General features: G+C 31.3%; 1 protein-coding gene and 1 pseudogene across 1 annotated transcript; one reads left to right on the top strand and one right to left on the bottom strand.

Moving 5' to 3' along the window:
• Nucleotides 1–1576: 1576 nt before the first annotated feature.
• On the top strand, nucleotides 1577–9959 carry LOC130802630 (WAT1-related protein At2g39510-like; annotated as a pseudogene).
• Nucleotides 9960–17502: 7543 nt separating this feature from the next.
• Nucleotides 17503–18259, bottom strand: LOC130802720 (zinc finger protein ZAT12-like). Its single transcript, XM_057666761.1, has one exon. It carries the CDS (start codon nucleotides 18185–18187, stop codon nucleotides 17654–17656), a length of 534 nt encoding a protein of 177 aa, XP_057522744.1. The 5' UTR covers nucleotides 18188–18259; the 3' UTR covers nucleotides 17503–17653.
• Between the last annotated feature and the right edge of the window lie 642 nt (nucleotides 18260–18901).

Here is an 18901-nt window from a genome sequence, read left to right as displayed (position 1 = left end):
AGGTATTTAAAATTGTCAAGTATGTGTTTAAGGTATATTAAGTATGCGTTTGACTATGTAAAATAGGTACTTAAGGAATGTCAAGTAGTTGTTTGAGGTATGTCAAATAAGTGTTTGAAGTATACCAAGTAGATATTTAAGGTTTACAAAAATCAAACGAGTAAAAACATCTACTTGACAACTTCAGCATGATAATAACACCTAGCTACTTGACATACTGTGAACTCCTACCTAAAATATCCTAAAGCTTACTTGAGGTGTTTTAAACCTCTACCGAATAAGCGTGTAATTATACTACGTTTTCTCTATTTATTTTTAAAAACTAGAATGGACCAACCTAATAAAGACTTGTCTCTCACAACAGTTAGTGAAACATTTTTTACCACTTGCAAAAATCAAGAAGTGGTTGCTAGTTGCTATCATTTACAATATCCATTTTTTAAATGAAAGAGTAAACTAATAATAAAAAATAAAACAACTTTCTAACATTTTGTTTCACAATGTTAATTAATCGCTTTTATATTGATTTGATCTTGTGTTTGTGCATGTAGATGTCATTTTGGAGAAATTTCATTAAAAAGTTTTAGTTGTTCATTTTAAAAACTAAATTCTGTCAAAAATTACTTAAAGTTTCTTCCATATATTAATGTCTCCGAGAGTTTAAATCTTGAATCCACCATTAGCTTGTAATTAGAGTGACTTAATAACTTGTGGGTAATTATAAATATTGGTGGAGTGACTCAAACTCCACATACAAATTGTTGGTATTAGCAAGCTAACTTCATAATTATTATTTAAACATTTTACTGCTCCCTTTATTGCTCAAATATTTGTAATACTTTTTTATAATCTACCTCATTACTCCACTAATAGACCCTAGTTTCTGATGCTTTCAGCTTAATGAACTTTTTTATAAATATAATTATAAATATAAATATAAATATTAATAATCAAACCTCTCACCTATCTACCGTGAATAATCTCAAATTTTATATTATTTTATTATAATTCAATCTTTGAGCTACAAGGGGGAACAAAAATTAAAAAATTCTTCAGAGGTCTTGTGCAATTTTAAAAAATTGATATTTTTCTAATAATTTTTTATCTTTAAACACTTAACATATACTACGTAAACTTGAACATGTTCAGAACCTCCCTTGGTGTTACATTTGTCTGACCACAACATATCATGTTAATAATAATCAGTAATACTAATATTATATGCTGCTAGTAAACTAAGATAAAAATTAAGTTATTCATAGTAAACTAAAAATAAATATTAGATTATTAAATAATCTAAAAATGAAACATTCATGGGTACAAACAAAATATTAAATTATTAATGTTAAATTATTCAATTTAAATTAAAATAGGGTACAAATAAAGAGCTAAAACATGGATGACTTAAATGAGTGGAACCCCTGGGATTCAGAAACTCGAAGCCGTGTCATAATTTGCCATTTACCAAATGCTGTTCCATTCACTAGCCAGTGGCCTATATAAATAAACACAATTTGCATGCATATTTTCATAATAAACTAAATATATCCAATAAATAAATAAATAAATAAATAAAATGCAATTTACGTGGATTGGAGTTAGGCCATACTTAGCCCTAATATTCGTGCAATTTGGGCTAGCTGGATTATCGATTATTGCTAAATTAACCCTTAATCATGGAATGAGTCATTACTCTTTTGTGGTTTATAGGCAATCTGTAGCCACCATTCTCATTTCCCCTTTTGCCCTTTTACTTGAAAGGTATGTCCCGATACTGCCCAACTCACATACAAGCTGTTTGCTTGCACTTTATTTTTACGCCCTATTTCAACCATTTATTTTAATTAACTTCCATTTTTGAAGATTTTCATATAGCATTATTTCATATGATCTGTCCCATTTAACTTTTGTAAAGTCACTCTGCGCCCTGATAAATCAATATTCTGTATATCTTAATTTATGACTTGTAATAAAGTATCTACTTATTCTGTTCCATTATATTTGATACATTTAACTTTTTATGCAATTTAATACGTTTATTTTTTATCATTTATATATTGCATTTTGCATAATCAAAAATTAAATAAAAATTAATATATTATGAAAGTATGCGAATAGATGATTCAAATAAGATTTAAATTAACTATAATTTTTTCTTATACACTAAGTGGCTACAATACATAAAGTAAGCTTTAATGATAAATAGTGCAAATAATCGAAATATAGAAAAAAAATTATATATAACTTTAATTTGTAATTGTATCTTTGCAGGAAAGTAAGGCCCAAAATGAGCTTCTCCACTATCATTAAAATACTAGCTCTTGGTTTGCTAGAGTGAGTTTTATATTTTATTAAGAAAAATTAAGTATAACTATTGAATATAGAAAATAAATTTATTTTAATAGAAATGATTAATGAATGATATTGAATATTGTACTGGTGCAGGCCAGTATTGGACCAAAACCTTTATTATGCTGGGATGCAATACACACCAGCTACATTTGTTACTGCTTTGGGAAACACTGTTCCAGCTCTAACTTTCATTATGGCTTGGATTTTTAGGTAATCTTTATGTTTTATCAGGGTTTTGTATAAGAATTAAGAAATTAATATTTTTGTGTTAAAAAGACTATTATAACCTCTAAAAAATAGGTATAAAAATTAATAAGATATGACTAAAAAAACAAGGGCAAAATAAACATTTGCATAGTATAATAAAACGAAGAAAGTATTATCATCCTCTATATATATATGAACATAAAGCGATGAAAACTAAATATGAAATAATATTCGGTTTTTGTTATTACATATTAAGTGGTACTTTTGTAAATATCTACAACTTTAAAATCAAGAGTAAATAAGAATATTTTTGCAAATTTTTTTTAAAAAATGGAACTTGTAAAACAAGTGTACCCCTTACATAAAATATGTACTTTATTTAATAAGATATGTACCACATTATATGTATAATGATTATAATTAATTTTCATTTTAAAAATAGGCATTCTATAACATTTTCAGTAGCTTCAAACATCAGCTTTAAGCTTTTGATTAAGATGATTTCTTGACATGATATCAGAAGCCAGCGATATATGAGGTATAAGAAGGGCATGTGCTACATTCAAATTTCTAACCCAACGGATTCTCGTGTGAGAGATTGTATTAAAGTATATAATATATCTTAGGATCTCAATCATAAGCTTTAACTGTTTTTGATTCCTTGAAATATATAATCTTCCGACTCTTTAATACTCATATTATATAGAAATTTCCTTATAATTAATACTCCTATGATAATGGATGTTTTGAATTAGGCTTGAAAAGGTGAATTCAAAGAAAGTTGACAGTTTAGCAAAGGTGGGTGGAACAATAGTGACAATAGGAGGAGCTACAATTATGACTTTTGTTAAAGGTCCAACAATTAATTTATCATGGACTCACACAAATTCCAATCATGTCTATCAACAACATCCCATCAAGGGTGCTCTTATCATTATTTCTGGTTGTTTAGCTTGGGCTGCCTTTGTTATTCTACAACTACAAGTAAGCATCCATAACATCATTATTTACACATTCTTAAAAGGTAGCAAGCTATTATTATGGAGACACAATCTTAAATTGGGCTTAATATCACAACTAATTATTTTAAACATTTACTTTCTTATTTTACTTGTTAAAATTCACAATTTAGATATTAAAACACTTATATTTGAATTTTAGCTCATTGTATAAATCTGTCTCACCGTGAGACTGTCTCATACTATTAGAATCATTCAAAAATATTCAATCTAGATTATCCGATATTCGTTTAAAAAATATAATTTATCGTATTTTTAAAACCAGATAATTCGGATCGAATATATATATATATATATATATATATATATATATATATATATATATATATATATATATATATATATATATATATATATATATATATATATATATAGAATCGGAAATGGATCATGGTTTTTACTATTCAAAAAATTGGATATTCGGATCCGGATCGATTTGGTATACTGTTTTGAAAACTCTTAGATATAATGGTTGCACTATTTTTTAATATTTCTATTTATTTTATAACACTTCAAAATACAAAAAAAAAAATAAGAAAATAATAAGTAAGAACACATGCTAAATTAAAAGTTTCTTTAGGATGGCATCATAAAATTTTTTTTTTTTTTAAATGTGTTTAAAAGAAAATAATGATAATACTTAATTTTAGTGACGATAAATTAAAGATCCAATGAATAAATAAGTAAAACTTATAATAATTTGAACGTGGTTGGTAGGCTGTAACATTGAAATCATACCCAGCAGAGATGTCTGTAACGGCGATGATGTGCCTTGCAGGTGCCGTGGAAGGAGTAATAGTAGCACTCATTATGGACCCTAATACATCCATTTGGGCTCTCCACTTCGATACTAACTTATTTCTACAGTGTAAGTTCTTACTCCTATTGTTGTTATTGTTGTTGTTTTGAATAAAAATTTTATAAAGTTTTGTCATTAATAGTCTATTATTTTAGACATATTTTTGGATAAAAATAGTGGCATTTGCAAATAAATTTTATACTAAAAAGATTTCATATTTACAATTTTACCCTTAAAAATAATATGATTTCATCTTAATTCATTCTAAAAGGTTTTTTTCTAATTTACAAAACACCTAATTATTAGAATTACATAATTATTGAATCTTTCATCTTTTTAATACTCTTTCACCCTTATATTATTATCAGCGACAAATATATAAGACACTGTTTGAGAACTCTCAAAAACTCCCATAATTAATGATAACACTCATTAATCTCACATAGGCTCTCTCTCAAATTTGGGGATGCACAAATGAACAACCTTACACCCTTATGTATTGGAGTCTACCAAAAATCCTAAACTCATAAATTTAGGAAACAAAATATTACAAGGACGCTTTAGGAAACTAAATAATTAAGAAAACTATATTTTCTAAATTATATTTGATCTCCAATTTCCGTATTATTATCAAATAATAATAGGAAATCTATCAAAAAAATAATATTGGGTTTAGTTTTTGACAAGCCTTCCCTTAAACCCAATATGGCTACTAGCTCAAATTAATGAGTCACCAAAAGCTCCATCTTGACAAGCTTGTCCCAACGACGCCTTTCCTTAAACACAAATCTCTCCACCATGCTTATAAACATAGAGATCATAATCCACCCATCTATCATAAGGATATGATGCCCCAATTTCTCCCTCCTTCCTAAAGAGAGAATTTTTTCCTAAATTAGATACATACCTCACCTAACCTTGAGTTACTATTTGGCTGTTGTGAAGCACAATCTCCACCTCTCCGACCCCTGCAACTTTCATTTTTCTCCATTGAATAAAGTCACTTTTTTTATCTTCACACCTCTTTAAAGAAAAGAAAAGCATTCCGTCCTCCCACATAGGTGATTAGAACAACCCCAGTCAAAGACTCATTCATCCTTCACTAACTCGTGTATAAAAAGAAGATAGTCACCTTCATCTTGCGTTGTAGCAACAATTTCCTTCTCATTGGCCTCTTTAACTCCTTCATGTCCTCCTTTGCTTTTGGAAACGTATATTGAATAAGGCCAATTTCCTTGCAATTGTGACACTTTACCTTGGAATTATTTTTGCCACCTTTCTTCTTGTTGTTGTATGCCTTAGTCACCATCAACGCCCCATCATATGTGTCGGCCAATTCTTGCATTATGAGTCTTTTGAATTCTAGAAGACACACGATGTGATACCACGAATTAAGCTTAAAAAAAAGAATTGATGGACTACTCATATCAACAAGGTGCATCTTTTTTTCATGGGAGCCCATTTGCTAAGAGCTCCACAGTTAAGCGTGCTTGATGTGGAGCAATCTTAGGATGAGTGACCTATCGGGAAGTTTTCCCGAGCGTGCACGAGTGAAAAGACTTGTTTTGGTCTGTGGGGCCATTCTACAGTCTCCATGAATAGTCACCGGCTACTATCCGAGGGGCTGAAGTGTTACACACGATGGTTGCAACCAAAGCTAGCTCCATTTTTCCCACCAATAAAGATGTAATCTCATTATTATATATAATATTTAATTCTTTGGTAAAGACACCAAAAGGAGAATAGCTTTGTCTTCATCGTTAAACTTCTCATCTAATTTATTTAGTTGGGTGATCAACCCATTAAAATCTTACTAGCCAAAGACTTTGACTGATAAGTCTTTGCTAACTGCTCCAATAAAATCTTGGGGTTATTCACCTCAAGAACATCACACTTGATCTCTGGTGCAAGTGCTAGTCTGATAGTTGATGACGCACACAATTTCATATCCACCCAATTTGATTCTGCAATGTACGTGGGCATCACATATAACCCTTATTGGATTAACAAATCTTTCACTGTGATTTGCCATAATGTAAAATTATTCTTATATTAAATGGCTCAAATAGAAATCTCCCACTTAATAATTTTTCCATCACTACTATCACAAACCTTGACTCTTGATACCACTTTGATAGGAAAAGAACAAATACTTTAAATGGGATACACACAAAAATATGGCATACAAACACATAAATTTATATTTTTAAGTGAAAGAACTCTTTCACCCTTATATTATTATCAGTGATAAGCAATACAAGACTCCATTTAAGAACTCTCAAACACTCCCACAATTAATGAGAACACTCATTAATCTCACATAGGCTCTCTGTCAAATTTGGGAATACACAAATGACCAACCTTACACCCTTATATATAGGAGTCTACCAAAAAAAATCCTAAACTCATATATTTAGGAAACAAAATATTACTAGGATGCTTTAGGAAACTACGTAATTAAGAAAACTATATTTTCCTAATTATATTTGATCTCCAATTTCCTAATTATCATCAAATAATAATAGGAAATCTAATCAAATTAATAAAATGAAATTGGGTTTACTTCCTAACAGTTATAAACTCTAAAAAGTCCCCTCACACAAGAGTCCGTTGAATTAGAAGTGTGGATGCACATAGGCGTTGAATATTCAACTTTAAATCAGGGGTTATTGAGATTCGAACACGTCACCTCTTGTCACGCTAGCTTCTGATAACATGTCAAGTAACCAACTCAACCAAAAGTTTAAGCTGATGGCTTAGGCTTCAAGATATGTTATATACTCTAACAATATTAAATTATTCGCATTTAACAATATTTACACTTTTTATTTTAGGTTATGATTAGAATATGCAAAAGTCTTATAGATTTAGTTTACATTATTTTAGTATTTACCAATCTAAAAATACAAATATTTTCAATTATTGTATTTGATTATACTTGTAAAGTGGAAGAATATAAAAATATTATTTTTATATCTTTATGGTTGATGGACACTAAAATAGTATAAAATCAAGCCTTAAAAAAGACTTTCTCTTAAAATATATTATTCAAAGACAAAGAAACTTAATAAGATTAATTTTATATTGATGTACTATAAAAGTTCAAATATATATGAAATTTTGATATATATTTTATTATTTGATATAGAATATAATTATATATATTAAAATATAAATTTGAGTGCAGGAAGCAAATATAATCAACAAAGTGAAATATTAAAGTGTTCAATTGATTAATTATAATGATGAATTTGGAGCATTATCAATTGATTAATTTTACCGGGCGGCAATCTGACCTGCTCTGCTATATGGGAGCAAATGTTGGCCTATAAAGAAGATTTTTGAGCATAAGATGAAAGTTACAGAAATGCGTATGCTGAGGTGGATGAGTGGGCACACATTGATAGATCGAATTAGAAACCAAGAGTTTAGGAAAGATAGATTGAGGTGGTTTGGACATGTGCAGAGAAAGACTTTCGTTGCCCCTGTGAGGAGGGTAGAAAGTATTATAGTAGAGGGTAAGAGGAGCCGAGGAAGACCCAGGAGAACTTGGGATGAACAAATAAAAGTTGACTTACATGAGTTAAGCCTCTCTGAGTGCCTGATTAGGGATAGGGGTAGTTGAAGGTGCCATATCCATGTGTTAGACTACTGATTATCCTCTTAGATTATCTTTTGGTGTTCTTGCTATCTTGCTTCTTTTGTTTCTTAATTATTAGTTTTTGTTTTCTTTTATTTTATAGTTAGTTCTACTTATTTATTTTAAATAATATGCATTTAATTTATCTTTTCCGCGTAGTTACGTCTCCTTATCTTTCTCGAGCCGGGGGACTCCTTTGGCTGCACTCTCCTTTAAAGGTATGAGTTGCCGCCGTCCTTCCCTCCTTAAATTCTGTTTATAGTTCTTTTGTGAGTGGAATACACTGGGTAAGATGATGATGATGATAAATTTGGAGCATTAATTAATTGCAGGGAGTAATTTGTTCAGCAATTGGATTCTTTTTGCAAGGGAAGATAATGAAGGAAAAAGGACCGGTTTTTGTCACCGCTTTTAATCCTTTGAGCATGGTTATTGTTGCTCTCCTTGGCTGTTTCATCCTCGCAGAGCAACTCAGCCTGGGCAGGTTTACTCTCATCAAATAAACCAAATAAATTATTGATTTTTCGGTTTTTTTCTTATTACATTAGAGATATTAATCATCAATATACAGCAAATGACTTCAAAATGTTTTATTCTTTTTACGTATAATAATATTAATTAATAATGTTAAAGTACTCATTGTTGGTCTGTTATTGTACCACATGGGAAAAATAAAAGAGAATCACTACAGCATTATTTACTTTTAGTAAGATATATTTAACGATATTTAATTTAAATTTTACTACTTTAAATTTTTAATAGTATATATAGTGGATTTAGTGATATTTATTAGACCCTTTAGCAGCATAATAAAAAATTATACTAAAGTTTTTCCCGACATAGGATCTAGTGACATTTCTCATAAATGTCATTATAGACTGTAGTAACAATTACCTATGCCACTAAAGGCCAAATAAAGTGTTACTAAATCACTTTATAGTGAAACTTAAAATAAAACTAACAGTTATTACATTAAAAATATAAATCAGTGGCATCTTTTAGTGTCACTGAATCCAATCTTAAGAAAAAAATTTAAATTTTGTTGTAGTGAATATGTCATTTTTTTTAACTTGAGGAGTAACTTGTATTATTACCAATTGATTCTTTAGTAATGAGCCTCATTTGGGCTTAAGTAAGTTATATTCTCCTCCTTATTTGGGTTTTAGCCAAATTAGGCTATCACTTAGGTCCTTAAATATTTTAGGATCCAAAACTTGTTTTCATATACAAAGTTGATATTAACTTGATTTAAATTTCACAAATGGTTGTGAGAGACGGACTCTCCGAGAGATGCATTAGATATATGGGCTAAATAGCCCAATTAATACAAATTATAAATAAAATACGAATGTGGGCTTATTGTTTTGAGGTCGTCTCTTTGAGACACGGTCTCTAAAGCTGTTTAAATTTAGATATATTTTAAATTTTTAATAAACAATATGCGTTATTATTAGTTTTTTTTAAATAAGTTAAAATATAAATAAAAATCAAAATAAGTATTATATACTTCTATTTATCACGCCTTAAGGTTTTAGAGGTCTTTTTATTTTTATCTCCCAAAACAAAAAAATAAACGAGACAACCCGAATTCTTCACTTACCTTCTAAAACATAAAAATAAAAGAAATCACGTTTAGTAAGAGTTTTTTTTTTTAGGGCAAGTATATTTGATAAATAACTTTTCATCAAGTTTATTATTGTGTTTTGACTTTTTAAGTGATCAAAACACCTAAAAACGATTTTGTAGGGTTATGGGAGCAATGGTGATAGTAACAGGCTTATATATGGTGTTATGGGGAAAGAGCAAAGAAGAAGAAAAGTGCAATACATATGATGAAAGCAGCAACCAGATGATGCAACTTGACTTGCCAATATCTAATACTCCAACCACTAGTATTGTCAAACCAAGAACATTAGATGATGCTAGCAGCGAGATAGTCTAAGTAAATAATGATGATTTTTAATATTGATAAGTTTTCTGTTTTGCCATTTTCGGGGCCGTTCTTATTGTTTCTGGGTTTAGTGTCTGCATAAGAATTGTAGAGCTCTGATTCATGGTCGTGTAGCCACTTGAATCACTTCTATATGGGTTCCTATGAGGAAGTTATGACTAAAATACTAATAGGTGTCCTGAAATGGTACTAATACGGGATCTATAAAGTGGGATTAGAAGCTATGAAATAAATTGGGTATTCTTTTAATCAAATGTTTAAAATTATTTATTGGGTATTTGGGGATCAATTTAGGCTTATTATTATTCTTTCTTTATTGATTGGTATTGTAGAATTATGGTTCTTAATTGATTATTATGGGTGTTGGTTCAAGTATCAATTTGAAAACATAAGTATCAATTGGGTATTTGATTAGTTGATATTATTTTAGGATATCAATTTGAATTTATTCAAATTTCAAAACTCCTACTGGATTCCTACTAAATTCCAGTCGGTAACTAGTCAGTAAATTAAAATTTCAATTTTGCACTCCTTTTGTTTTCAATTTATTCGAGTATTCATTTAATTATAATTAAAATTATTATTGCTATTATTTTGGTTATAATTATTAAAATTATTATCTTTTAATTTATTATTTAAATAAAATTTAAAAATTATTATAATTATAATTATAATAATAATAATAATAATAATAATAATAATAATAATAATAATAATAATAATAATAATAATAATAATAATAATTATTATTATTATTATTATTATTATTATTATTATTATTATTATTATTATTATTATTATTATTAATTACTAAAATTGAAAATCGTTCCAAATTTAAAAATAAATGTACTAATTAAACATACGACTAAAAAAATATTGGATAACAAAATAAAATTTATTGGGTCACATAATTGTCATCGACATCATCGTCGTCAGATAATACAAGATCTTGGTCGGTGTCTTCATTTTCATCCACATCATGAACCGTTTCATCTAACACTAACAAATGTCGAGTTGAGTCACGCGGCGGTTCGTCTATTTTCTCTGAAACATCTTCATTTACCAAAAAATCCGGTGATTTCTCTTCCAGTTGGAAAGCACTTTCCTCGAAATGCTTCGATCTGACTTTGCAAACAGCTCGTGAGTCTTTCATGTTTTGCTTTAAACTCAAATATTTTAGATAATAAACTTGGAAAGCTTGACTTGCTAGCACAAAAGGATCGTACTTTCTATACGATCAACCAATATGAACATCAACCTGCTTGTACCGTTAGAAATTGGTTCAGGTTTACAGCAGTTCTATTAAAAATTGGTTTGGGTTAAGTTGGTTATAGCCTTGTTGAGTTAGGTTTCAAGCACGATACGGGTCGAATATGACTCGGTTCGGTCACTATTAGGTTCAGGTAATTTCGGTTAACAGTTACATGTCGGTTATAAAAATCGGTCGCAGTTTGAATTCAGTTTCCCGTTTTTGGTTGTCAATCGGTTCGGGTAATGTCGGTTCAATAAATCTAAAAAAGATACGCATTTTTGGGTCGGATAAATTTCGGTTTCGGGTCGGATTTGCAGGTCGGGTCACATTTCAACAGCTCTAGCTCCATGACTGAAATTTATCTGATTTTTGCGGTACGAGTGCCTCCTATCTAAAAATTCCTATGTGAGTCAAACCAACTCATTTTTCTGCTATGTCTTAGATAGACGACTTTGAAATCATCCATACAATACAAATAAGCATGCACGCCAGTTGTACCACCCCGACATCATCGAATAGGCTGAAAAGTCGTTGATTGTCCACATCAAAGCCACACGAAGCTGAAAGTTCTCCCTCTTAGATACGTCGTATGTCTGGATCTCATCTTACCACAACAGCTTCAACTCGAGTATCAACGGTTATAGGTACAGGTCAATCTTATGTTTTGGATTGTTAGGACTGGGAACGATCACCGTTAAGAACATATACAGTTTCTTCATGCACATCAAAGAAGGAAGATTAAATGCAGTTAATATTATGCAGTTAATGTTTCTTATCTATTATCCATTTAGAAACCCCACAATCATCACATTGTGTCATACTCGTTGTGGGGCCCCAATAATCATACACTCATTAACACAACAGTCAATCTTCTTTATCGACAATCCAAGAGTCGAAATTTGTTTCTTCGTATCATAAAAACTAGAAGTCATCCGATTATCTTTCGGCAACACTTCAATAATCAATTGAAAGATTTCATCATAAAGTCTCTCGGGAATACAAAAGTTCGTCTTCAGACTCGCCATCCTTCCTATTACCGACATCTAAGTATGAGTTTCGCAACCAGGGTAAAGAGGTAAGTTGGCGGCTTTTAACATTTCAAAGAATTGTCTAGATTGAGGTTCGGAACTTCGTCAATATGTAAGGGCGAGTGTGGTACATTAGCGACGACATCATCACAATGAGGTAGAAAATGATGATGTGTATCAGGAAAATTATTCGCTGCTGCATCGTACACCATTTGTGCATACGTATTTTGAATTGTGTTCTGTTGTTGCTCTACCAGAGCCAACACATTAATTGGTGCACCTTTAGAACATTTATGCAGGTACCAATCGTAGTAGTTTTCAACAAAGCCCTTCTTTAACAAATGATCTCTAACGACTTCTGGAGCAAACAGTCTACGGTTATCACACCGTTTACACGGACATCTAACCTCATATGGAATTTTTTTCTTTGCAAATTGTATAAATTCTTCTACCCCTTCCAAATATCTAATATTATAAACTCCTTTACAACTTTGCTTATAAATCCAACTTATTTCACTACGTAAGTCCATTACTCTGCGAAATAAGTAGCACGTAGAATATATTAAAAAAGAAAAAAAAAACTGAAAAAGTGAAACAGTTTTTCAGAATACCGACTAATCAGCTACTACCTAATGGTCGGAAGTTGATTTGTACCTCAAAAGCTGAGCCCAATAAATATTGCTGTCAGAGCATCTTTGACTGAATTTCAAATTTTGAAATTCAAATTCCGACTAACCTCCAACTCGATAGTAGTCAGTGTCTGGTCGGTAAATCCTTAAAAAAATTTAATAAGCTTTTAGAAAGACCATTTTTTCGTAAAAATTAAAAGTACTAAATGGAAACAATAGTTTTTCTTAATTACATCCTCGTATGTACTATAAAAAAGTGGAAATGTTAAATATATGTTCCTCAAATTTAACGAAATTCAGCATTGTAAATTTTACTTATTGATTTTGTTGCAACATCAAATTTTACCAAGAATAATTTGCGAATCGGAGCTTTAAAATTCTGCAATTGTGTGTGGTACAACCTTAAAAATAAACATATAGGCTGTAATTAGCACTATTGCGGAATTTAAAAGCTTCAATTCGCTAATTATTCTTTTACTAATTTAAGTAAGATCTAATTGTTGCAACTTAATATAAGTAAATAATACAATGCTGAATTTCATTAAATTTGAGGAGCAAATTTTCATCATTTCTATCACATTTTTATAGTGCATACATGAATATAATTCAGAAAAACTACTATTTCGGGTAAGTACTTATAATTATTACAAAAAAATGACCGCATCTAAAAGCTTATTAAATTTTTTTTTCAAAATAAATACAACATATTTAATAACATAATAAATAATGCATATAACTGTAATTAAATTAATGAAAATATAACTAAAATTCATGAAACGATCCATAATGTAATTAACAGGAAAAAAAAAACATACCTTGATAGTGTAAAGAATACTTGTTAATTTTGAGAGATAATGTAAATTTGGTATGAAAGAAATTTAAGTATTTAGGAGAAAGAAGGTTTATTAGAGAGTGAGATGTGAAATGAGTGAAAAAATTGTTACGTTGGTGGAGGGTATTTATAGAAGGATTACGATTTTTTCCGTCTAATCACCGACAAGCTTCCGATACACATTTCCTCTCAAAAATTACCGACCCACTTCCGAGTAAACATGCTGTTGAAAAAATTCTGACTGATATTTAGGTCGGTGAACAGTCGGAAATTCCTACCAATTGCCTATTAGTAGGAATTTAGTCTAAAAATCCGACTATATGTGATTAGTCGGTATTTTGGTTGGAATTTTCCGACTGTTTATGGTTAGTCAGTATTTTCAGTCGGAAGTTTGCGGATTTTTGTAGTGTAAACATCTAGGTGTATAGAATTACTATAATAAACAATGTAAATACTTTACCCAATTTAGCTTGAACTTAAAAAAAAAAATCAAATTCTAAATATTGTCATACAATGAACTATCAAGGCTCTCTAAGAATAACATTTTTAATTTTTCAACGTTTTTATTAATATGTATGATTTTCATGCACTTAAGCATATTAACTTCTATGCTAGGTTTATAGAATTGGTATAATAAATAATATAAATACTTTATCCAATATAGCTCCAATTTTAAAAAAATCAAATTCTAAATTAGGTAATTATTGTTAAATAATCAACTATCATCCACTAAAATGATTTCATTTGTCAAGGCTAGATTATAGGATATTAGTTTTGACTTTGTAATTGATGTTTGATTTATTCAAACTTAACATATCTGATGCAATTATGAAGAGCTCACAATCCATTATCAAACTAGAACATAATTGTATCAAAGCATTAGCCAAGCCCAGAGAACCTCCATGTACTAAGCCTACTAAACGTGCTAATCATGGCTTGAATGAAGGAGATCATCCTCTAATTGGACTAAACCTCAACATGGAAGCATGGCAAGGTTATAAGGAAGCAAGAGAAGACCTCCCAGCAATTTGCAAGCAGAACAGAAACATATACAAGAGCATATAGACAACAGAACAAACAAGGTGCCAAACTGCCTGCCAGCTCACTTTGCAAGCCATGGAAAGAATAGCCTGGTGCACATTTGAACATGAAAATCCAGAGGATGGAATCTTTCGACATGAGTTAAGAAGCCAAGAATCGAAGATAACACGGAGAATCCTCACAGAGCCCACAAGAGCAGCTAAAGGGTCACGTGTTCGTCAGTTTCTGGATAAAGGCTGATTTCAGAACACTTAGGCTATTTTTTGTTCTGTTTTAATTTTCTTGTTATGCACGTGTTTTAATAAATGGCGGTTTTGTTTAGGGATCTTAACTAAACCGCTACTTGAAATGGCGTTTTGTGGTTTTTTATTTTTTTATTTTTAAAAAAAAATTAATATTGAGTAAACCGCCACTTGAAGTGGCGGTTTGGTAGCAGTACAAAACAGGCAGAATGTCGTGAGTTCTTCATTCATTCCATTCCATTTTGTTGCTGCCGGTTTTGCTAAAAAAAAACTTCTTTACTCTCATTTACTTCAAATTTACAATTCCTCTCATTCAACTAAGCTAATCAACTACATTCCCATCTTCTCCTTGTGTACTAGTTCATTTTCATCCTCATTTAAGGTATGAATAAAACCCTAATTTTTGTTCAATATGCAAATTGTTTTTTTGTTCATTATTGTTTTGAATTGAAGTTATAAAAACGTTAATTGTTTGTTACATTCTATTGTTTTCATGATTTAAGCTTACGTTTTACACATTTGTACTTAGAATTTTAGGATTTGTTTAGTATGCATATAAAGTGTTTGATGAAATGCTTCAATGAAAGTTTATTACTTTGTAGGGTTAGTTTAATGGTTTTTGTATATATTCATGGTATTTTTAGCTTTTATATTTGAAATGAACCTTATAATAAGTGTTCTAATACCTTAGAATCACAAATTCTTGTATTCAAATTTACACTTCCCGTTATAGTGTATTAGGGTGAGGAAATCATGATATTGGTTGCAAATTGGTAGCAAATTGGTGGGGATATCACATGAAAGATCATTATCCCATTGAAAAACATGTTGAATTGGTTGCAAATTTGGATAATGTGAGGGAAGTCATGATATTTTTATGATTTTTATAACACTTATGGCGATGAAAAACACGTAACAGCGATCATGGCGATGCTGGGCCCAGTTGATCCATCAGTGCTTATGCTTCAGGCGACACACAGGAGCGTAGCTGCGTGGGAGGGCTCTACTGCCCAATTGGTTACTCTTCAGCACTACCAGGCAAGTACGTTACGGTGGGAGGTGGATGACAGGGTATTAGACGTAGTCGAGCTAGCTGGTTTCACATACATTCACCGGTTGTTGGGCGGGGGCTTAGAGCTCGATTGAGCTCTTATCACTGCATTGGTGGAGAGGTGGAGGCCAGAGACACATACCTTCCACCTCACAGTTGGCGAGGCAACGATCACGTTGCAAGATGTGGCAGTTATCATGGGACTGCCGGTTGAAGGACAAGCAGTCATTGGTCATGGGGAGGGAAATTGACCAGCATTAGTACATGAGCTGCTAGGGGTTTGGCCGGAAAACCCTCAAGACCCCTCACAGCCGAAGATCATCGTTGGATCGTCATTGAAGCTGACTTGGCTCCGACAGCATTTTAGCGCGCTTGAGGATGATGCAGATGATGTGACGGTTGACAGACATGCCCGAGCTTACATCTTGTACCTGTTTGGATGCATCTTGTTTCCGGACAAGAGCGGCGACTCGGTACAGGATTATCACATATCAGCGTGCTAGTCAACGACGAGCTCCTGCTCTTAATGTCATTGCGGAGGTTGACGAGTTCACACCATCATCATCCACCGGTGCGCAAAACAAAAGGGGTCGGGGGTTGTAGTTTAACAAACTTTATATATTCTTATATGACTTCAACTTCTTGTATGAGTTTCCATAATTGTAATATATCTTTGTATTATTTTCATAATTATTTTTTTCAAAACAAGCCGGTTCGTAATTGATTATTATGGAATAGATGGTATTGAACTACTTTAATGCATGTTGCGTTCACTATTTTAAAATGAAAGGAAAAAAAAAATCAGGCCACAAGCAAACCGCCACATGAAGTGGCGGTTTACCTGGACCAAACCGCCACTTGAGATGGCGGTTTGCCTTGACCAAACCGCCACTTCATATGGCGTTTTTGTGCTTAAGGCAAACCGCCATCTCAAGTGGCGGTTTTGTCTGAAAAAATTAAAAAAATATAATTTTCCACGTGGACGGTATTGTGGGAAATACTTTCCCAAAAAATGCAAAGTGGGAATTATTCTTTTTTTTAGCCATAATCTGGGAATAGACTCTACTTAGATTCATAAAACGAACATTTCACTTCAAGGAGTAGTCTTATGCAAAACATATAAAGGGATGAAAAGTACTGAATACCTGTGTATTTAAGTGGAAATTACGATCTGACTGACTTGCAACGCACAAAGAAAGACTAGTCCGAGGCGGATTTCCTAAAAAGTCTCTTCGACAAATAAGTCAGACTGAGAATAGTGGTATGAAAATATACGAGTGTAATGACAAAATATTTAGCAGAGTTTCAGGGTAAGAGAGTAAAATTGCGTAACCTTTTTTTGTAGATGAATGAAGTATTTATAGCAGTCTCCTATAGGGTACGATCTAGGAAGTTGTTGTTGGATAAGGGGATAGTAATAGAGATAGTGTTTGTGAAAGTAACAGTAGCGGAGAGTTATTTTAGAAAGTGATATAGTAGTGGACCATGATGACTGGTGAGTAGTGAAGATAGAAGTAATTATTTTATTACATAACTCTTTTATTATAAATTTTAAAAAATAAATCAACTCACATAAAAAAAAGAGAATATAAACTAAATATAACAATAAATTAACAAACAATCGGAGTGAACTGCCCTATCTCTAAGAGTCCATTCTCCGAAGGAGTCAAATTCAAATCTAAGCACACAAATCTTGATTTATTATGATCATCAGTATGATGATCCATTTTATTTTTTGTAACACAAGATAAATTAGGAATTAGAGATGATCCAGTAAGGGCAGCCGTATGACGCCTCATATGACCTCCTAAAGCCTGTCCAATAGAAGACTCCAATCCACATATAGAACATGCGTGTATTTTGGACATACGTGATGTTGCAATTTCATCCATCCGATTATCTTCCATCATATGATGATGATCAAGATCATCATCACCCATCAACGTCCTAGGTTTCTTGTGGCTAGCCCGATGCCCACCCAATGCTTGGAAGGACGGGAACTGTCGGTTGCACGTCTTACACTCATAAACGCGAGTGGGTCCCACCAAGACGGGATTTTGGGGTTGAGATAGAAAAATTAAATAGTTAGCCATGGCTATGGTTCTTTCTAGCCCTAAATCTTCTCTATTTCTTTTAATGCCCATTTGATTTTTGGGTTGTTTTTTTTTTTATTTTGTGTGAAATAATTAAAATATAATCTAAGTTGAGGAATGTTTAAGGAGTATTTATAAAGAGGCTTTACTATAAATGGTGGACTAGTTTATATTTGACTTTTTAACTTTTCCTTTGACTTAGTGATTTGGAAAAGTATTATTGGTATTTGGTAGTTGGTTCCAAGTCCAACTACAGATGCTGAATACAACTCGTATTGTGGTAAGACTTAAGAGTATCAAAGAGTATTCGTGTTTAAAATACACTTTGATGATTTTTATTTATCTCATTTTATAATTAAATTCAAATTTGACTCAATTTTAAAGTAAATTTAATAATATTTAAAAATAAATATGAACGCAAAATCCAATTTAATTTATCTTAAAACAAATAATTTGAAATTAACCCTATAATAAACATTTGTATTCGAGAGTATGACTAGATGGGAGGTTTTGAGCATGTTCAACATATTCGACTGTACAGGGCCTTAAAAAGTTGGAAGCGTTAAAATTAATTTACGTAGTATGTGTTAAGTATTTAAAGATACAAAATTGCTTGAAAAATTACATAATTTTAAAAAATTACATATAACCTTTAAAAAATTTATCAATTTTTAATCCACCCACCCTGATAGCTAGGAGCCTAGTATAAGACTGATTACACGGAATTGGGACATATCAAGATTTGGGTAGCTTCATATTAGGTGA

This window comes from Amaranthus tricolor, chromosome 16 (assembly GCF_026212465.1).
Source record: "Amaranthus tricolor cultivar Red isolate AtriRed21 chromosome 16, ASM2621246v1, whole genome shotgun sequence".
NCBI classification, from domain to species: domain Eukaryota; kingdom Viridiplantae; phylum Streptophyta; class Magnoliopsida; order Caryophyllales; family Amaranthaceae; genus Amaranthus; species Amaranthus tricolor.
Note: the sequence above shows the minus strand (reverse complement) of the source record. Positions and strands in the feature narration are given on the sequence as shown.

What these genes read in the sequence shown, in the direction of transcription:
- LOC130802720 (XM_057666761.1), bottom strand. Translation starts at nt 18,187, where the DNA reads ATGGGCATTAAAAGAAATAGAGAAGATTTAGGGCTAGAAAGAACCATA.